We start from the raw sequence: 22,919 nt of genomic DNA, 5'->3' as shown, positions 1-22,919 counted from the left end.
AATTATACGTAAATTAAAAAAATAAAGTGCACCATCCATACTCATTATGCCAACAAAAATTACAAAAACTATAAAGTTCCATATTGGCGGATGTGTGGAAACATATTCAAACACGTTTGGCATTTTAAATTAGTACAGAGTTTTAGGAGATCAATTTGGCACTGCACAAGTCACTAAAAATGATCATACTCTTTGATGATGCATCCAGCACTTTGGGCTTGAAGACATTCCAATGAAATAACAAAAATAAAAACAACACCACTCAGAAGGAAAAAAAATGTTTGTACTGGGTAAGCATAGGCACACAGGAAAAAAGTACTTCTGCTATATTTCACAGATAAAAAAGGCAAATCCTTCATAGACGTGACTTGAGAAGGTTATTGCACTCAGGATAAAACACAGGAGAAGCAGGCAGATACATAAAAAGGACTTACAAAGTAATACAGAATGCACAATAATAGCAACTTGCTTGAGGCCATGCAGCTAATCAGCATTTGGTGATAGTGAATTTTGCTACTTATATTTAAGCTGGTCTTGATTTTGGTGCCTACTTTTTGCTACCTGATATTGGAATTATGTAAACATTTGGGAACGGAGTGGGAAATAAGATAATTTCTGAACCTCAGATTCTTACCAAGTTTTAGGCAATTTGGGCCTTCACAGCTCTGAATCACTACCCTCATTTCAGTCACTCAGAAAAAAACTGGAGAGTGCTATGGGGAACCTAATGACTCAGGGCAGCTGACTCCTCTTAATGAACTGGAACCTCCATCAAGTGGGAAGCTCCTGGCAGCACGCGGGAACGTCCCCTCTGACACCATTTTAGAGCCCATCACTTTTACCCCTCAGCCCTAAATGAGAGGGGGTGGGCAATGGAAGATTCCATCACCTCAGAAAACATTTCCTTAGTGTCACTTATGCCTTTTCTAGGGATGAGAGAAATGGTTCTCGATACTCCATAAGATGGTGAGAACACTCCCACTTAACCTACTTTGGATTCCTTTTGGAGAGAGAAATTTGGGCTTTCTGCCCTACCATTAAGGGTAAGAGTGGATCACAGTCTGTGTTTCTTGCCATTTTCAGGCCTCAAATGTGGGACTTACTGTTGGGCACATGGAGTCACCAGACAGCCAAGTGACAAGCAAGGAAGGCTGCAGGTGCCATGGTTCTTGACTTCAACAGCCTTACAACACACACTGCTCTAGTTTCTCATCACCAAGGAAATTGATTCTTGGGCTCCTACAGTGCTTTCTCCTTCAGATCCATATTTACATTCTCCACCTTTGTCGAAAAACTTCAGATACAGGTCTGCAAATAACAGGCTTAGGAATGAACTTGGCTACAGGAGCTACAGAAAAAGAGATCAATAAAGCCAACCGCGTGCAATCTGGTGGCCACAGAACTTCCCAGAAGAGAAAGACAAAGGAGAAAAAAGGCCCAATATGTTAACAAGTGAATTTCTTTCATTTTACTTGGCATCTAAAGGTAAAGTACCTTAATTACTTAAATCTTTACAGTAAGTTTAAATTTATAGTTTATAAGCTATTCTGAAATCTGCCCTGTTTAACAATCTGTAACGTCAAGAAAACATTTTAAAGTGTCTCTCACAATTAAACCCATCTACAACCTTGTATAAATCAAAATTTTGCTACCATATCGAAATGTTCCACTGGGGCTGTCTAAGATTGCCCACATCCTCATTACATGCAACACTAATTACTACCAGCAGATTCAGAATTTTCTGCACATTAGAGGCTTTTAGAGGAGCTATAAAAAATTTCAGGCACCATTAATTTAAATTTGTATTGAAATTTCCTTTTGACAGATGGCCAAAAATTACTTATTATTTAGAGTACCAGAGCTGCCTGTTTGCACATTAGAAGAGGAAAGGGAAAAATTAAAAGCAAGAAGGAAATTTATGTCACGTTCATTACCTGTTAAATGTTAAGGAGCATTATCTTGCATAAATAAATTATTTCATACGAGCTCGGCTCCAGCTGCAGGCAACTGGCACGCTCTAGCTGATAAAAACCATCTAGAGTCACACAGCAGACAATCATAAAAAGCCCCCTCTTAACCAGGAACCACTTATGGGAGGACGATCGATGGAACAAGCAACTAAAACTGCTTCTCTGAGCATCACAGAACACATTCAGAAAAATAAGCAAACTATCTCACCTTGTAGAACTATAGTACAGCCCCAGACCTGACGTAATACAACTTCAAATTTGAGAATGGTACCCAACCAAAACATCTATTTATAGATGCCATCCCATAATAAATCAAGGCAAAATCATCAGCCTTTCTTGTTTTTCCCTGGCTTCTAGCTATACAGATACTCATTTCCAGGCTCACCCTGAACGATTATAGATGATTTCAAAACACATCCTTACTCTTGCATGAGGGAATAAGAAAATGTAATTGACACAAAAGTGTGCACCGAAGTATAAATATTTTCACAGTCTTCTGGGAGTGGAGGCTTTTGTTTAGTTCACTGGACTGCCTAAAGGTATATATTTATAATAAGAAGGCAGGGAATGTTTATATTATGACCTCAGAATAACTAGACAGGCTTTCAAAGGCTGGTATCAGTTAATCCTAGTCACTGCATTTACTTACTACTTCCTAAGTACACATGTGTGAAACACTTAATATACTTTGATTAAGAATGCTTTTTTAATCTAGGTACTGATACGTATATGATACAACAAAATACACAACTGCAAATACATAATTAAATAATTCAATGTGTTCAGTTCTAATTGTAAATGTTGACATTTACATGGAAGTGCAGATGCCCTTTCAAATTACAAAGATTCTTGAAGGGTAAAACAGATAGGCTCAAGTTTTATTTTCCATTACTTAAGGGCACTGAAAAAAAAAATTCCTTTTCACTGTGAAACGACAAGGAGTAAAAAGGCATTCAGTGCTAGCACAGTGGTTTTGGGAGAAAATTTTAGCATTCATATACATAGCTCCATTAAAAACTGCAAGATATAACTACCTATACTCCAAAACATTCAACTGATGTAAAAGATAAAGAAACAGACAGCATTTTTACCTCAGCCAATGGTTGAGAACTGTCCTTTCCTTCTAACCAATAAGTAACACAATGGCATATGTAATACAATTATGCATAATACAATGGTATATGTACGTATGTACGTGTGTGTTTATTTTTTGAGACAGAGTCTCACTCTGTCACCAGGCTGGAGTGCAGTGGCGCTATCTCGGCTCACTGCAACCTCCGCCTCCCGGATTCAAGCTATTCTCCTGCCTCAGACTCTCGAGTAGCTGGGACTACAGGCACAAGCCACCACGCCCAGCTAATTTTTGTATTTTTACTAGAGACGGGGTTTCACCATGTTGGCCAGGATGGTCTCTATCTCTTGATCTTGCGATCCGCCCACCTCGGCCTCCCAAAGTGCTAGGATCACAGGCGTGAGCCACCGCGCCCAGCCTACAATGGTGTATTTATATTGTGTCTGGTTTGTAAGTGATCACATCAATTTTCATGCTTTACTCATTTCCTGCCATGGCAGTCTATTTTTCTTGTTTGCTTACTAAATAAATTCAGGTATCCTTAGCACATCCCATTGTGGAGGTATAGAAGCATATCCAAACCATCAGACCCTAAATACTTATCCTCTTTCCCTACAACTTGTCTATAAAGAGATACAAAAGGCAGATAAGACAGATGCAAAACCTAAAGAGAATTAACTTGTTATACCAGATACCAAAATGTTAATCTGAAAGAAAAGTTGGTGAAAAAAAGTCACTTAAATTTGAAAGAGAAAATTATTTCCAGTGGTTAAGAAAAAAAAAAAAAAAAATGCACCATTCACTTAAACAAATGTTTTGATAAATTTTGTAAGTTGGAACTGTTTCCTCAAATATGAAACTAATATGTATTTCCTTACAAACCAATTTATTTAGTTCATTTCATTATTATCTTACAGCCAAGGCCTAAGTGAAGAAAAGCAGTTTTTGTTTTTTTTTTTCACACGGCAAATAATAAAATAAGCAATGCAAGCCAGATCTTGCAATTCAACCCGGGTCAACACATGTGATTCTGATAGAGAAAAGGGACCTTAAAAACAAATAACAAACAAAAAAAAACGCACATCTGAAAGTAATTTAAAAAATGGAGTTAACCACTACTAACCAATGAAATCATTCTCTACATCTCAAAGAATTCTTTACTAGATTCATTCAAATCATTTACAGCTCTTTTATAAGCCATTCCTCAGTCTGTAAATTTTGAGTCTTACCTTGATGGAGTCTCTGTCTATATGTAAAACAGCAGCAACACAAGAAGATGAAGTGGTGGGAAGAAGAAAAGAAAAGTACTAGTTAGTTTACATAAAATCATACTAATTTATCGAACGTGAAGATCTCTGCTAAATAATACATTACACAGAGGTCAACTGTGCTGTAAAGTTAATTATTAATACTGCACAACCAAATTCATAAAGTACCAATCTACCTCTGATACAATTTCAGAAGAACCAAAGCTGGACATTCTTATTATCTGTGCTCCTTACAGACTTTTTCAAAGTGTTTACAATCTTGCATCAACTCTGTACCACAGCACTAAGATAACTGAGTGACAAATCACAGTGTTTCTAATATCAGAGATGGACATTTACGCATATGAGATAAAAATCACTGACCTAATATTTTAATTCATAGTAAGGATGCTGAAACGGGGATATGAGCTTTTAATTATGAACCACACCCTTCGAGCCAATGAACCACCCGTGTGCTAAGTAAATTCCCAGAAAGGAATGCTGGGAGGGACTTTTTCATCTGCATTTCTGTCATTAACAAAAATTATCAGTAAGCACCACAGAAAAACAACAGTCACATCACAACGTTTCTGCACTATCATCTACCTTAGTGGAGGAAGGAAATCAACCTAGAAGGAACACAACTGGCCTTTAAATCAATTAATTGCATAAACAATTATGTTGGTCTTATAGGAAGAAATTAGTTAATTTCATGCTTCTAAACAGACTGGGTGAGAGAGGCAGTTAAACCAACAGATTTCATTAATTTGGTCTGTACCTTCTTAATTACTAAGACTACTGAAATTATTTTCTTACCTGTGAGATTTTTACTGCTCTATATAGGCTCATTTGTTTATAAATAATAATTGATTTGGTCAAATATCAAGTGAGCATTTATCAGCAAGACATTCCCCAAAATAAATTCAGTCAAAACTAACTATTAATGCAACACGCTACTTCAAACAGAGCATCATGGGATTTCATTACTGATTTAGACCTGGGGAACATAGGAGGCAGCAAGAAATTAAAGGCAATAGCCAGAAACAGGCCCCTCTGCCTCTGGGGAGTACGTTAGCTCTTGCCAACCACTAGAATATCGTTTGGCAACTGACTACTTGCAGTAATTAATTTACCTTCCAGTAGAAATCCATTGTTTAGTCACCGGTAAAACTAAATTCAGAGAGCATAAACAACAGCATCCAGAACCTACGCTCAGCAGCAGGCAGGTTATCTCAGATTGGCATCCCAAGACACTCACTCACCTCTTTGGTGATCATTGTCATGGTGCTTCTTCTCATCTTTAATTGGAAGATGGGACTGACCTCCTAGAGCACTGGAGAGGGCCAGAAGCCCGGCACTGCTACCAATGGGTGGAATGGCAGGGGGCTGGAGCCCTGAAGGGTGTGGAGTCAGAGGTACGGGTAGACCATGTCCATGTGATAAATGCTGGGCCTGGAGTTGTTGCTGCTGTGAAAAATTAAACACAGATATTGAATTTGCCCCCTATATCCAACCCCCGCCCCAACAGAAACAGAAAGGAGGCACAACTAGGCAGTAAAAAAGCCAACACCTATGCAAGATTTATCATTAACATATCTATTTTTAAAAGGGGGAAGGAGCAAAGGAGCTGTATAGTCAATAAACACTACCTTTCTTATACTTGGAGGTTTTGCACATGCAAAATAAGTAATTTTTAAGTGGTGAAATTATGTAAGTAACTTTCAATCGTTGCTATTCAAACATATTTAACAAACCTCATAAAGGCTTTTTTAATCTCAAAAAAATAAAATAAGGCCTCACTATCATACATTTCTAATCAAAACATATATGTGAGTAACTGTTAAAGCAGTTATGTTGAATAAAAAAAGCTGAAAATTGAGAAAATTAGTGTTAAACAGTTCTCCCAGAACCACTGCACAGCATGCAGGGAGAGTTAATTTGAAAGAGAAAACCTGAATTAACAACCCAGAAAAGGAAACTGGTTGCAGCCACCGTTTTAAGCCCTTTAAGTGTCCTCAGCGGTACTTGAGCAAATTACTAAAGAAAATCTAATGTAGCAAGGCTTGGGTCCTCCTGTAGGCTTGCTCAATAATGCTGAAATAATTGGGCACTCTGTGCACGTTTAGTGATGCTCGAATGAAAAGCTAGAGGCCTGCCCTTGTACTCTTCTCTAGCGGCCGACTCTGTGTTGTGACAGGTTTATTTGAGTGGGACTGTGATGCATGCACCAGTAACTGCGCTGACAAGAGTTTAAAGTCATTTTTACCAGCACACTGGCAACACATAGAGAAAGCCCTCAAGAGGCTGGAATGGGTGTGCTTGACCTCAGCCGAGGCTACATCAAACTCTGCTACAGGAACTGCGGTGGGCAAGCCTTGTTGCCTCTTCTGAGTGGGAAGTGGAGGAGAGGAGGAGTTGGTGGTGAAGGAAGGACATTAAATGCATTCCTCAGTAGGAGTCCCTTCAACTCAAACCCTGCTTAACAATATTGTATGACAACAAGTACTGAGTAATTCTCAGGTGAAATTTTGTAGTGACTGAATTTTAGTTATTGCCTTTAAAGAAATCACATTCCAGGCCTAACCTATGATAGCCAAACAGTCCCTTCTGTAATATTCTTTCCAAGCAAAATTTCACAAAATATCGAGAGAAAGAGAGAGAGAGAGAGAGAAAGAGAGAGAGAGAGAGAGATCACTCCACCAAGAAAAATCTTGAAATGCTTTTATTAATACCTCAGAGAAAAAAAGTGGACCTTTTTTTCTCCTCTCCAAATTAGGTTTATTTTCTTCCACTCCTGCATGTCTTCCTATGTTTGACCACAAAAGTCCATGTACAGTATTAACTAGCTCTTTTCTCTTACTGACCTGCACCTATGTTCTGGCTACATGCACTTAAAATATAGTCAATAGAATAAAGTATGAACACTTTGAAAAGTAAGTTTACAAGCAGAAAATGGAAAATGGGAGCCACATCTAGATACTCCACCAACCAAGCCCCACCCATGCTCCAAGTCCTGCCGAAGCTTTTCTTAACTGGTTAGTTTTGAGATAAGGTGATTCTCTTCATCTAAGTGGCCAAAATCATGTTCATAATTCTTTACACACTGTTATTCAGTGGGGATCAAAAAGTATGCGCACACAATTATATTTCCTAACTGTGCAGAAAATAATGTCTATGAAGAAAATAAAATAGGGACTTGAAGTAAATATATGGCAAATTTGTTTCAAAATATTGTTCAACTGAAATTGCTCCAATTCTTTCTCGTCTGAATTCCCCTAATACACCATGTGTATGGTTTGGACACACAGTCACTTTCTACCTTAGATCAGAGGTCAATGGGCAGGCATTTATTAAGATCCTGCATGCTCGTCTTTCTTACCTCCCTTCTTAGACTCTAAGCACTGAGTCTACATCTCACAAATCCTAGCTAACTGCAGACCCTGAAATATTCACACATTATCTTGATAGTATTAAAAACACATCTATTACATTAGACAAAACAAAAACAAAAACAAAAACAAAAGCCTGGCGCAGTGGTTCACGCCTGTAATCCCAACACTTTAGGAACTGAGGCAGTCAGATCACTTGAGCCCAGGAGTTTGAGACCAGCCTAGGCAACGCGGCAAAATCCTGTGTCTACTAAAAATATAAAAATTAGCAAGGTATGGTGGCACACACCTATAATCCCAGCTACTCAGGAGGCTGAGGTAGGAAGATCACCTGAGCCAGTGAGGTGCAGTGAGCCATGACAGTGAGCCATGATTGCACTACTGCATCCCAGTCTGTATGACAGAGTGAAACCCTGTCAGAAAAAAAAAAAGAAAAAAAAACCAAAAAACCCTCAGCCAAAACCCAATACCTTTAAAGATTCAGGTGCGTCACTTTTATTCTTTTTCTCCTACAGGATAAAAAATAAGCACCGACTCATCGTTCCATTGGACCAGAACTTTTCAAAGGCAGAAATCTTTGTTATACGTGACATTCTCTACCTGTGTTTTTTCCCCTAAATTCATATCCTTCTGCACCTTTTAGAACAACCTCCACATTACTTATCTAAGTTATACTCACCTACCTCTGCTCAGCTTATGTTTCACCTGTTCCCTACAGCCTTCTCCAAGCAATCTAAGTTTCCAATATCTTATAGGGCTCCCTGTGTTATTCACTGGCATATATTGCCTCGTAAAAGTATTGTTATTCATCTGTTTACAGATAAGAAGATCCTGACTTGCCAGAGACTGTGAGACTTTGGAGAGAAGAGACCAGTTCCAGGCCTCTTAGTACCCTGGCACCTAGCTCAGTTCCCTAAACGTAGCGAGAACTCAATACAAAACTCTGATACTACTGAAAATAAAATACTTCTTTGATAGTTACTCTCTGGTTCCAAAAGCAACAGATCTCTTTTATCTAAAAACAAAAGTTCCAATTTCTTAGCAATCAAGACCTTCTGTAAACTACTATGGGCCTGACTCCACTCTACTGTGTAACACCATCCAGGGAACTCTCTGCCCGTAACACCAGCCTATTTAGTGAGACATCTAAACTAGGGCTTAGTTTTACTACTAATCAACACACACCCACAGAGTACTCTCTCATCTGTCTCTACATGTACAAATTCTACTCATCCTTCTAAGCTAAACTCCTGCCTATTTTCTCGGTGAAGATATCCCTCATCACCCTGGCTCAAAGTAATCTCCACCACTGTCTCTCAATTCTGACACCACTTACGCTCAATACCATTATGATACTTAACAACCCAAGACAAAAAGAGACTTTTTCAATACATATATATGTGCTACGTGTGTGTGTGTGCACAAGTTTGTGTATGCCATACCTTTTAATTAGAGCTATTTAAAAAATATTTCCCACAGTGCCTAGATATTTCTCACACTTAGTAGGTATGCAAACAGATTACCAACTAATATCAGCACTGATTTTATAAACTGATGAATTTTCACTGTATTTTTTTCCATATGTTTCAATCTTTTGAATTTAAAATTAAACTAGAAGAAATAAAAAAGCTGCTTGTACTATAAGCCTTCATTTGGATACTTTAAGCAGCGATAATCTAAAAATGAGTAAAATTGATATTTTTAGTGATCAAACATACAGAACTTGGTGCCCTCATAGGAAAAGTGCATTTATTTTTATTGTTGGTCTTTTAATTTTTAAATTCTTAATTATGAATTATAAATGGGCTTAAATATAACTACCACTAAACTTCCCCTGAACTAATTAATGAACTCAAACTATGGTCATATTTCTACATATATTCAAAGCTTTTAATGACTTAAGCTTCTACTACATACAGAGTTCCCACATATTCTTTACCTACTTTTCACTAATGTTAACATTTTATATAACCACAGAATTTATCAAAACTAAGAAATTAACATCAGCTCATTGCTATTAGCCAAACTAGAGACTTTATGGAGATTTCCGTAGTTGTTCCACTAATATCATTTTTCTGTCCCAGAATCCAAACCAGCATACAACACTGCATTTAGAGAGTCTTTTCCATTTGTTACTATACCAAAATTATAAAGTCCTTTCAAAGATTTTATGAATGGTAACAACCAAACTACAGGCATACTGTCTAACAGTATATACCCTGATCTTAAGGAAGAATAAATGAGAGGCAGCTACCATAAATTCATGTTTATCAGTCACCGTTTTATATATATACAAAATATCAAACAGAAAAATTATACTCAGGCATCCTGTAGAAGGGAGCAATTTTTATCAAGTGTTTCAAAAATATTACACTATAAGATAAAATGAAAGTAAGTCACCAAAAGGCATGAGACAAAAATGTAAGCTAGAGATATTAAAATATTACGGTAGGCTTTAAAATGTACACATTAATAAATGAGACCCCTTTCTGTACTTAGGGGTCATGTTTAAGCTTCTTCGCAAATTTTCACCTTAGGAACTAGCCTACAACTAGAGTAGCAGGTATTTTATAACTGATAAGAGTTAGTCAATAAAACATATTAGAAAACATCTTCTTTAAATAACAGCAGTAAGTCACCAATGGCTAAGTAGAACTTTACCTTTTTCTCAACTAAAATAAATGGACTTAATTCATTAAATGTCAAAAATTCATTAAAAATATTATTTCTATTAAGTCTTCTTATCAACAGAGGAACTCAGGATTCCCGGAAAAGGAGTAAGGTTTCCGTGGCTAGTATTCACGTAGCTGAGAGCACCATAATCTAATGGACTGCCCTACGATAAACTGAACGCTCACTGATGTTTCCCAACAGGGTTAAGTCAAAACTGCCCTCTGCCCTCTGCCCCATCTGTGTTAACTACAGAGCAATTAACCTGCCAAGATTTTACTGCTTTATCTTACAGTCCCACTAAGAAACATAAAACCCCATGCCTTTTAAAGACCAAAAGGAAGGGAAATGTATATTAAGAGTACACAGTATAACACAGATTTCTTACTGATGTAATTTAAGATACATTATAAACTAGCAGGATAGATACATACATATATATATATATATATATGCTTTAGAAGAAAAACAAAACAAAGATCAAGCCAAAGAATTAAAGAGGGCATAGACTGGAGTATTGAAATCAACGTATACTACATAACCACCACTTAGGAAGACCTGCTGAGAAAAATATGTATCATGTTAAAATTATTCTCGCTATCCTTCCTAGGCCTTTATTATCTTTGGGTGCCTTACTTAAAATTAATAACAAACAAAAGCCTCTCTTATCTCAAACCACAATACAAAATAAACTACTTCTTCCTGTTTCCTTGATGGGCCATTCAAGAAAATAAACATTAAAATGGAGTAAACTTAAGCAAGTAAGTACTCCATTAAGATAATTAATTTAATTCTGAAAAATAGCAATGATGTCTGAAAATACACAGCAATGAAGTGGCAGACACAGCCTCAATGCCATTAATAGCTTTTTACTGGATTCTCTGTAACAAAGATTTCCCTGCAGTTTCAAGTTTGGCACAAAGGGCAGAAAAGGACCACTGGAGAATCGAATTCACAAGAAATGTCTTTTGAAATGTTGTCTTTCTGTCAGCAGAAAGAGAAGTTCTTTTTAATCGAAGGTCCCCAACTGCTTGACCACAAGGGACTGACAAGTCATTGACCAAGCAGGAGCTAGCAAGGACAGAGCCACAGTCACCGACATCCCTGGGAATTTTGGGCACTTCCAATTGAAGGCCAGGCAGCAGTTTTCTTGTTCACCCCCACTCCAACTCTACTACGCTATCAACAGCAGAATAACTCTCAAAAAACATGCATCTTCCTTAGAAACAACAACATCTCAGTAGCAATGAGCACACTTTGTGCTATTTTGGTTTCTAAAAAAAGTGCAAGTGCAAGGTGAACCTGCTGTATCTTGTGCCAGAAATCAAGAAAGCTATCTAGACTAACGGATATTGTGTCAACAGGACAATAGGTCAAATTGAAGGGATCCCTACTGGCAAAACTTGAGACAATCTCAGCATCGTTAAGAATAATGACTTAATAGGTTATAACACATTTTTAAAATACATTTTCAGGAATGGAGTTTTTGGTACCCCAAGAAAACAGGTGAAGATGTGGGGCACTCTGGGGCCAAGGACTAGACAGAGAATGACTCTCAGGCCAGTGCCAGCTCCTAAGTTCACGGCTAGCTGGCTCCCAAGCCTACAACCATACTACTCATCCACCAGGAGCTAGCCAAGCTGTGAGCTGCTCGCTCTGAGCATATGTGCCTCAATCCAACCAGGAGACATTGTTCCATTCTAGGAGAGAAGGGAAGACTCAGCAGACCTTGAAAGGAGCCAAAAAAGGAAGAGGCAACAGACTCTGAAATAGAGCAGCAAGCACAGGGAAGGGCCCATTACTGGGCTGGTAGCCATACTTCTTGGCTTGTGAAGACATTATTTACTATGGACAGTTGTTCTGCTGGCCTCACTCCTGTCTGTAAGTCGGGCTAGGTGTGAGAAAGCACAGTCTGGCTGACATTTGGGAAGCGTCATAATGAAGTGGCCTCGGAGCGACTGGAATCCTTATCATCTATGTGAACAAGTCACTTAACATTTCTGATGCTCTGTTTCTTCATGTAAAAAGTGAGAACAGTTACAAAACCTACCTCCCAAGGTTGCTGGAAGAATTGTATGACATGATGCATATAAAACTTTAGTATAGTGTATTAGTCTGTTCTCATGCCGCTAATAAGGACATACCCAAGACTGGATAATTTATAAAGGAAAGAGGTTTAATTGATTCACAGTTAAGCATGGCTGAGGAGGCCTCGGGAAGCTTAAAATCATGGTGGAAAGGGAAGCAAACATGCCCTTCTTCACATGGCAGCAGGAAGGAGAAGCATGAGAGCTGAGTGAAGGGGGAAACCCCTCATAAAACCATCAGATCTTGTGAGAACTTACTATCACAAGAATAGCATGGGAAAAATTGCTCTTGATTTAATTACCACTCAGGAGGTCCCTCCCACCACATATGGGGATAGTAGGAACTATAATTCAAGATGAGATTTGGGTGGGGACACAGCCCAACCATATCACACAGTGTTTGGCAAATAATAAACACTCAATAAATGCTGACTGCTAGTATTAAGGAACGGTACCATAAGTCCACCTTTTCATATGCACAGAGAGTGAGGAAGCGAGGAGAGGAGAAAACAGGAAAAGCTCTTTACAGAATATTAATTTGAAAGGAAAGAAATAACTTAAAATTTACTGTTTACCACGTCAAATGTATTAACTAATGCAGGACAGACTCAGCCATCAGTATTAGAACCACTGGGTCAAAAGTTGCAGGGAAACAGGTTACTCATAGTGCCCAGGTATCACCCGACGGATCATCTAGCTTCACCAGTGATATGATACAACTGGAAATACACATCACCTAGTTAGTATTCCTACTAAAAACACGTAACCTAAATCTAAACTTGAGAAAACAATCAGAAACAATCAGACAAATGTAGACTGTGGAAGAGTCCAGAAAACTGGCCTGGTATCGTCAAAATGCCAATATCTTAAAGCAAAATGCTTTGGGACACTGTGATTTAAAGAAGAGTAAAATGACATGACAGCAAAACAATTTTTGAATTGAATCCTGGATTGAAGAAAAAAGTGCTATTAAGGACATTTTGTGGACAACGGGAGAAATATGATTATGAACTGTAACACTGGTATAGGAATGTGTTGATGGTATTGTGCTTATACAAGAAGATGTCCTTGCTCATAGAAGAAGCACACTGAAATATTAGGGGGTGAAACAGCATGACTGCCTTTTACTTTCAATCAGTTCAGCACATTCCAAAAAGTGCACATGTATTTGTGTGAGTATATAAACAGAGACAGAAAGCAAAAGTAACGACAAGTTAACTGGTAAATCTAGGTGATGAGCATACAGTGTTTGCTTTACTATTCATTCAATTTCCCTGTAGTTGTAGAGGCTGGGAAAATAAGATGTGCCCTTCTTACCTTACTTTAACAAATATGTCTAGAAAAAGCAAAAAGTTAAGTGAATATATGGAAAGAAGCAAGAATAAAAAGAACAAAGGAAGAAACTTCTCAGGCTAAGCTTATCTGTAACTCATTCCTGATGACTTACAACATGAGATTTACTACAGACAGAAGACATGCATTTAGAGCAATCCAAGTAAGATTATCACTGAAAGGATAAGTTTCTCAAGCTAAACAAACCACGGATCTCTGTAGTCCTCCAAATCTCTGGACTGGTCTTAAGGGGATGGCAAGTAACAACCAAAGCAAGCAAATCATGAGATCTGTGCCAGCGGCTCCATTGTCCTAACTTGTAGTTTAACTCATGAAGTAATAATGGCAAGAAAAGAAGGGGAAAACTACAAAAACCCTGACTTATTAACTTTCCCATTAGTGATCCCATTAGCATATTTTACGAATTGGCCAAAAGTTTACTAGTAAATGTACAGCTAAGCAGATTAATAATGGAAATACAATTTCCCAGAAGCTTGTTTAAGCTACTTAAGGAAAATTTTTAGAGTCTTTAACATCTTACTGATACCAATGGTTCTATTTTGTGAGTTTTAGTCTTTAAAGTCACCGAGCTAAGGGACTGTACTCGGAAAAGCTTTCTTTAGTTACTTCAGAGTACTTAAAAAAAAAAAAAAAAAAAGGTAAAGCTGAGTGAGGCACAGTGGCATGTATGTGCCTGTAGTCCCAGCTACTTGGGAGGCTGAGGCAGGAGGATCACTTGAGCCCAGGCATTTGAGGCTGTGGAGCACTATGATTATACCTATGAATAGCCACTATACTCCGACCTGGGCAAGACAGTCAGACACCATCTCTAATTTTTTTTTTTTTTTTTTTTTTAAGTAAAGCAACATTTAAAAAGCCTATCTACTTTAGGTTGTTCAGGAATCCTGCATTTGATCTTAGAATGTTAGAGGTGGAATGAACCTCAGATGTCATCTAGGAGACTTGCTTTCCAAAATTTTGACCACAATTTCTGTGTATATGTCTATGTGCATGTGTGTCTACATAGAATATACACGTAAATGAACACAGTTTACCAAACACTACTATGTGCAACATACTCTAGTATTTTCTATTGTCATCTATACCCTTTTGTAATTAAAATTTTAAAAAGTCTACTATGCCCACTGAATGGACTTCACTGTACACTCATGAGTCTCCTGAGCTACAATTTGAAGAACACTAAACCAGGTCCACACTCACATGTGTGATCTCCTAGGTGAAAGAGTCAGTGGGAAATGGTATTAGCATCAAGAAATGGAGCACAAGCCCCTACCATTTAGCCCAGTGATGTACCTGCTGCCCGATTAGGACCCTTTCTCAACTAGGGTGGAAGGGGTAAGCAATCATTCATTCATAAAAATAAATGGAGGCAGCTCCTCTGGGGAAATAACCTTTGAACTGAGACCTGCAGGATGCAAATAACAGCACATTGCAGAAAGCTGGGAGAATCAGAAGCAAGAGAAAGGCAGTTGAGAAGACCCAGAGCAAGACAAACACTTGCCATGACCAGTGAAGAAAAAGGAAGCCTAGTGAGAATCCAGTGAGCAATGGGGAAGTCGGGTAGAATACGAGTATATTCTGGGAATCAGACTGTGCACACTAAGGGTTTTTGACTTCTATTTAAGAATAATGAGAGCTCTAGGCTATGGTGGGTTTTGGGGTTTGGTTGTTTTTTAAGCTGAACTTTTAGTTGCTCTTTAACTGGTATAAATCTGGATCGTATCGCTTTTTGGTTACATGTGTTGCAAATAACTTCTCCTAGTTTCTGGCTTGTCTACTCATTTTTTTTAAAGTATCTTTTGATGAACAGATGTTTTTCATTTCAAGTGAGTAATAAATACTATCAATCTTTTTCTTATGGGTTGGGCTTTCTATGACCCTTTTAAGAAATCCTACGCCAAGGAAAAAAAAAAAAAAGATTCCTCCTTTTTTTTTTTTTAAGTTTTAAAGTTCTTTTTAGGATTCTAGGATTGACTTCTGCATATGGTGACATGTATGTATCCAATTCTTTTCCACAAGAATAACCAGGCAGCCCCCCAGTAATATTTACTAGCATCCATCTTTCTCCCCACTGATCTGCTTGTCCATTCTGACATATACAAGTGAATCAATTTCTTAGTATTTTAGTCTATTTCACTGGCCTATAAGAGGACCAATAAGTATTTTAAGGTTGAGTGTGTAAACCAGCTTAAACTGGCCTTTATAAAGACTAGTAAGTATTTTAAGCTAGAATACTAAAAAATAATAATTTTCTGAATCTGAGAGTGGCAAGAATGAAGGGCAGGAGACCGGCTAGTAGTGCAGGGGTTCAAACAAGAAAATAATGAATAACTTCAATTAGGGTTGCGGCAGTACACGTTGCAAAGAATAGAAGGAGTTGTGTTACTCTGAAGATAGAACTAGAAAGACGTGGTTATGGAAGACAGCAGAGTGAGACTAAGTGGAGGAATTCAGGACACCGTGGGAATGTGGAACATAAGGAACTGGGTAGATAGTTGTACCATTTACTCAGATGGGGCAGAAGAAAGAAGGAATGGCCATATGAATAGAATTTTGTCTTACACCTTTTTTCAGATTAGAAACTTATATGTTAAATGAAGATAAGCAAAGTGAAAAATAAAATTTAAAGCCACACATAATCTTAGCAGCCAAAGAAAACTACTACTATCATGGTGGGCCTATCCAGTATTTTTTGAATCCATGTTAGCATTTTTAACAAAAACAACATCAAACTATCTTGTGGTTTAATCTGTTTCTTCTTTTCCTGTTTACAATGTATCAAGAACATTTTTCCATATCTTTAATACACCTTGATTACATCATTTCTAACAGCTACATGGTATGCCATTGTACAGATACCTGAGTTCACTTAAGTAGTCCCCTAGTGTTGGGTGTTCAGGTTGTTCCCAATATTTTGATATACATAAGTCATGACATTAACACAGAAATATATATACATCTATATATAGTCATACACCACTTAACAATAGGGATATTCTGAGAAATGAGTCTTCAGGCAATTTCATTACTGTGCAATTATAGAGTATATTTATCTAGATGGTATAACCTGCTACACACATAAGCTATACAATATGGCCTATTAATCCTAGGCTGCAAACTCGTACAGCGTGTTACTGTACTGAATATTGTAGGCAATTGTGTCAGAATGGTATTTATGTATCTAAACACAGAAGAGGTATAGTAAAAATACAGTATAGAAGACAAAAAATGGTACACCTATATAAAGCACTTATCATAAATGAAACTGTCAAGACTGGAATTTACTCTGAATGAGTCAGTGGTGAGCAAATGTGAAGGCCTAGGACATTAATGAATTACCACTACAGACTTTATAATTACTCTACACTGCTACACAAAATTTATTTAAAAAGTAATTTACTATGGTGTTATGACAGCCACAATGTCACTAGACAATAAAATATTTTCAGCTCCATTATAATCTTATGGGACCATTGTCATATATGTGGTCTGTCCTTGACTGAAACATCATTATATGGCATGTAACTATATATTTAAGTTAAGATAGTTCCTCTGCAAGGTATAGAATACCCAAAAATGGCATGAATTTTTTTTTAAAGGACTTTTTATTTCTCACACTACAAGTCCAGGGATGGATGGATGACCTAACATTATCAGGGCTCTGGGTCCCTGATTCATGTGGCCTCCCTTATATCCCATCCCCTCTCATCACAAGATGGCTGCCACAGCTCCACACATTACCTCACGCCTTCACACAACCATATTAAAATGCAGAAAGGAGGATAATTCTCTGTCCATGGGTTTCTCTTAAGAAGAAATCCACATCTTTTTATATTTCACTGACCTGGATAGGGTCACTTGCCCACAGTTCTTCTGTAAGGAAGGCTGGAAAGAGCACCTGGAATGCTTTAGCCTTCACAGCAGAGGGTAGCCTCTGCCTGCAACGGAGAACCAACAAACAACAAAGCCTGCCTCAACATCTATCTTTGCTCAGAGGCCATTCTGAAGCTATTAGCTGAAGGAAACCCAAGAACAACCTCTGAGCTTTCAAGCCAAGTAGATCGCAACTTAAATTGTTTTTTCCTCTCAACAATTTCTTCTCCCAGATATTAATTTGTGCAGAGCTGTGTCTACAAATTGCTTCGAGTCAACCCAGAAACACTCTAGGGAAATAAAGAAAAAAAGCAACATTACTGCCACTTTGCTTCAGGACCATAGTGGCACTGCCCTTGATGGTCACAGAAAACAATCTGAGCAAAGATAAACTCTAACCATTTTTATGAATCTACCAAGAAAAAAAAAAAGCATGAGAATCACAAGAGGCAGAGTAGCTATGGAGCTGCCTTAAAAAGGATTCAAGAATGTACCATTTTGAGTTTTTTCTTAAGAGTTTGGGGTCAAAGGCACAGTTAGCTCTAACTATTTAGTCAAAACCATTTTTTAAGCTTGCAATATTACTATATCTCATGAAATAATTGTTATTCACAAGTCAGGCAGACAAGGTTTTCTCAAGACAGAGAAATGGAAGCAGAGAAGACATATCACAAAGCAATGAAGTAATTTCAAAGACAGGACTCCCCACAACATAATGGCAATCCCGGTAAGTTCTAACTTGTTTCTATCTCCTGACTGGCCACTGGCCTGGTGGGGGCCCCTTTGTGGTCTTCACCACCAGTCACGTCCCCTTCCTCACCTACTGCTGCCTGCAATTAGAATACTAACAATAGTTCTTAATCAAGAAACCCTCCTACGTAAACTCCTGATTTCCAAGTTTCTGAACAACCACCCTAGAATGTGCCCTTACGCTGCTACGGGCAAATACTTTTTGTCTACATGCACCCCACATGATATTTTGTTATTTCATATCAAGATTTTGCACAGTCTTATTCTCATAAGGCATGGGTTCAAACTTGTTTGTGTCACAGGACCCTTTGTGAACACTCTTCTCCAAAAACTATACATACTCCTCTCCTACCAGCCACACACACACACACACACACACACACACACACACACACACAGAGGCAATTCTGCAAGCACTCAGGCATCTAACTGACAGCCCAATGCCTAAGCATGAAATTCCAGAAGATCCAAGAACATGGGGTTAAAACACTTGCCTTAATAGCTGTGTTTATAACAACTTTAAGTTCTTGTTTGTAAGAGTAAGATACAACAGACAGGAAGCAACATCACATAAGTCAAGAGTATTCAACTGATCTGTGGGACTAACATAATTCAGACAATTTAGACTAACCACTTAGTATGTGCACCCAGAATACCCAGTTTCCATTTTCCTTCCAACACTGAGCTCTGGCTGGACAATTCTATCAGTGGATCTCAAGATAAAGAGATTATTGATGCCACTGTGAAGGAAAGAACAGGGTCAAGAGAACAAATAAGAGACAAGTGTAGCATAAGGGTTCAATGTGTGAGCTCTGAAGTCAGCTGGAGTTTGAATCCCAGTTCTGCCACTCCTCTTTGCGTGGCCTTCAGAAAACAACTTACCTCTTCAAAGCCTTGGTTTCATTATTTGTAAAGTTGGAACAATATTTCCTTCCACATGGGGTTGATGTGAAGATTAAACAAAGTAATGCATGTAAATGCTTAACACAGAGCAAATACTCAATCACATCTACTATATTTAGTGGCCCCCACCACCTTTTTCAAGAAAAGAATACAAGCCTACAGAGGTGATAAACCTAGAAAAATAACTATGACACAAAAGGACCCCAAGTTTTAAAATAAAAATTCCGTAATCATCAAAACAAATAGCCTTACACAATCATTCAACATTAGACTAGATAGCACTTTAATGGTTATCAGTTCCAGCCTTGCATTCTACAGATTAAAAAACCTAAATGAAATTCCTAATATCATAAGTGAAACCCAGAACTGTGTATTTTCTACCAATCCATGCACTTCCTTCTCTATCTTGGCTCAAAATTGAAGGGGGAATATCCAAATGAGAAAATATCCCAGAGTACCGTATTTAACAAACATCTATGGAAAATTATTATGAACAAATTACTGCACATTTATGAACAAATAGTTACTGAATATTTATCATACAAATATGTATTGAAAATTATGATACCTATCGTTATAGGCTTCATGGCTATAAAAGTGAATGAGATTTCACTAGCTAGTCAAGGGAAAGTGATGCATAACAAATCAATGGTAAGTGCAATGAGGACAATAAAACAGGCTAATGGGACAGAGAACGAATTAGAAGCAAAGAGTAAAAAGAGTGCCAGCCAAGGAAGTCCTTCCTCAGGAGATAACATCTGAGCTGACACTCTGAAAAGAGGCATAAGGAAGACCACTCTAGGATCCAGAGGACGGGCCCTCCAGACTCAGAGGAGCTGCTGCACAAACCCTCAGTTGAGAACACACTTAGAGTAATCCAGGGACAGACTGAAGCGGCCAACATGGCTTAAGAACAGCTGAATGAAGAACATGAGTGGTATGTGACAGTGGAAAGGCTGGTGAAGGAGGGGTCACCTCACGAAGAATCTTGTAGGCCATGGTTAGAAATTCAGACTTTTTTCTAAATAAAAGGGGCAGCCATCAGGTTTTCCAGGGTTTTTCATTTGCTTGTTTTTTAAATTTTTTAGAAATGAAATCCAGCTGTTGCCCAGACTGGTCTTGAACCCTTGAGCTCAAGTGATTCTGTAGCATCCCGAGTAGATGAGACTATATATATAGACGGCACCACCACACTCATTGTGGCTTTAAGGAGAGGACCAATAGATCCTATTTCTATTTTATAAGAAGGTCACTCTGGCTGCTGTGTGTAGAATGAAATATAGAAAGACAAATGCAGAAACAAGGTAGACTATCAGGAGGAGGCTGGAAGAGTCTAGCTAAAGGCGTTATTTGGACCAGGAGGAGATGGAAAAATATACTCAACCTTGAGAGAAACGTTAGGAGGCAGAACAGACACCATTTCTGATGACAGAAAGTGTTTACATTGAGCTTAGACCCTTTCCCTTCATCCATCAGCCACTCTTTAATATACTGATGATAAAGACCTGAAGTACTGAGGAGTGCTGCAAAGGGCAAGGAAGTACAGGAAGAACAAATGCAAAATGGAATGGAGAATATCAATAATGAAAGCTATAGTCATCAAGACAGTATGGCACTGGCAAAAGAGACGGCAACAGTTGATTGGAGCAGTCCAGAAACAGACTCATACATATATGGTTAATTGATTTTCAACAATGGTGCAAAGACCAATCAATGGAGAAAGGATAGTCTTTTCAACAAATAGTGCTTGAAAAACTAATCCATGTCCACCTGAAAAAAAAAAAAAGCCCTCAACTTAATGCATATATCTTACCATAAACAAAAGTTACACTGAATCATAGGCCCAAATGTAAAACCTCTACAAGAAACCCCAGAAGAACATGTTTGTGGTCTTGGGTTAGGCAAAGATTACTTACAGACAGCACCAAAAGTAAGTCCATAAAGGAAAAAAAATGCCTAAGTTTAACTTTGACATTTTAAAATGCCTAAGTTTAATGTTAAATTATAAATTGGAAGAATTACAAAATACACACACAAAAAAAATCCAAAAAATTAAAGAACCCTTAAAACTCAATAATAAAATAAAACTGAATCATGAAAAAAAAAAAAAAGAAGCAAAGATTTGAACAGACATTGTATTAGAAAAGATATAGAGATAGCAAAAAAGACACTTAACACCATTAATCGTTATGAGAATGCATAAAAAACATAGTATGTACTATTATGCACCTATTAGGATGGCTAAAAGAACCTTCCAAAAACCTGTAATTCCAAGTGCAGACAAAGATGTAGAGGAAAGGTTTTCTCACGTGTAATATATTAGTGAAACTGCAAAATAGTAGAATCACTCTGAAAAACAGTATGTCAATTACTTGGAAAGTTTAATGTGTACTTACCATGTAACTCAGCAATCCCACTTCTAGGTAATCACTCAAAAGATATAACTTACATTCACTTACTTAAAATATCCATGTAAGAATGTTTCTCATGGCTTTATTCACCCAACTGTCCTTTAAGGAGTGAACAGATAAACTAGTATATTCATACAATAGATATCACTTTGCAATACAAAGACACTAACTACTGATATGAGCAACCACATGGACAAATCACAAATGCCTTATGCTAAGTGAAAGAAGAAAACTCGGAAGGCTACATGATATGTAATTCCATTTATATGGCATTGTCAAAAAGGCTCGCTTTGGGAAGAAACATTTTCAGTGGTTGTTGGGGGCTGGGATAGAAAAAAATGACTGACTACAAAGACTAACAAGGGATTGGGGTGGGGTGAACTAGCCTGTAGCTTGATTGTGTTACACAGCTGTATTCAGTTGTCAAAACTCAAAGACTTACACACTGGAAAGGGTCAATTTTACTTTTTGCAGATTACATCTCAATAAATCTGATGTAATAGAGAGTATCAATAATGAATTTCTAAATTCCTAATCCAAATATCTGAAAATATATCTGCAAATATAAAAAAATACAAATTTGTAAATGTATGCAGCCTCATTCTTATGTTTTTTATTAACTGTTTCTCTTTACTCTGTTATCTATGGAAACTAGCTTTATTGAAATTAAAATGCGTTAATTAAAAGTTGATTATTTGTTGTACAAGGTAATATCATCAGCAAGCTTACAGCTACCAAAATTTTAATAGAATGATTTAAATGAAACTTGAGGATCATTTCAGAATATATTTCAGAAGACAATTTAAAATATCACTCAAAATGAAAATAAAATATGCCCCTGTAATAGGACATTGGTGAAAGTACTCAAATATTTACTGAATGAATGAATGAATGGACATATCATTAAATAACTCTTGCTACTCACTAAAGAGTTCTAACCTTTTCACAAAGGTCTTAAGGACAACACTTAAGACCACAAATGCATTTTTGGGGTAGTAGGATTCCCAAATCGGTTTCTTAGGGAGCTTCAAGGCAACAAAAGTCCTTAAAAACCTCACCTACGTGCTTGACAGTTAACCACAGTCATTAACCCTTTAGTTGCCTATCTGGTGTGAGACTGCCTCTCATAGCCCATCCTTCTTCCCTCCGTCTCAGCTTCGAGGGGCACAAAGCAGTCTGACACCACAAGGAAAA

At 37.6% G+C, this 22,919-nt stretch overlaps 1 protein-coding gene across 13 annotated transcripts in view; it reads right to left on the bottom strand.

Moving 5' to 3' along the window:
* LOC126937867 (transducin-like enhancer protein 4) overlaps window positions 1–22,919 on the bottom strand; it is a 156,772-nt gene that overhangs the window by 71,856 nt on the left and 61,997 nt on the right. For 7 of the 13 annotated variants that reach the window (XM_050761663.1, XM_050761668.1, XM_050761657.1 and 4 more), the window contains 2 exons: window positions 5,552–5,756; window positions 4,272–4,288 (listed from right to left, as the gene is read on the bottom strand). In XM_050761663.1, coding sequence (XP_050617620.1) covers window positions 4,272–4,288; window positions 5,552–5,756 — 222 coding nt within the window. The remainder of the gene's footprint in view (window positions 1–4,271; window positions 4,289–5,551; window positions 5,757–22,919) is intronic. The other 6 variants (XM_050761658.1, XM_050761665.1, XM_050761669.1 and 3 more) reach the window with 1 other exon arrangement.

Source organism: Macaca thibetana, chromosome 15 (genome assembly GCF_024542745.1).
Source record: "Macaca thibetana thibetana isolate TM-01 chromosome 15, ASM2454274v1, whole genome shotgun sequence".
In the NCBI taxonomy this organism is placed as follows: Eukaryota; Metazoa; Chordata; class Mammalia; order Primates; family Cercopithecidae; genus Macaca; species Macaca thibetana.
This window is presented reverse-complemented; position numbering and strand designations above follow the sequence as displayed.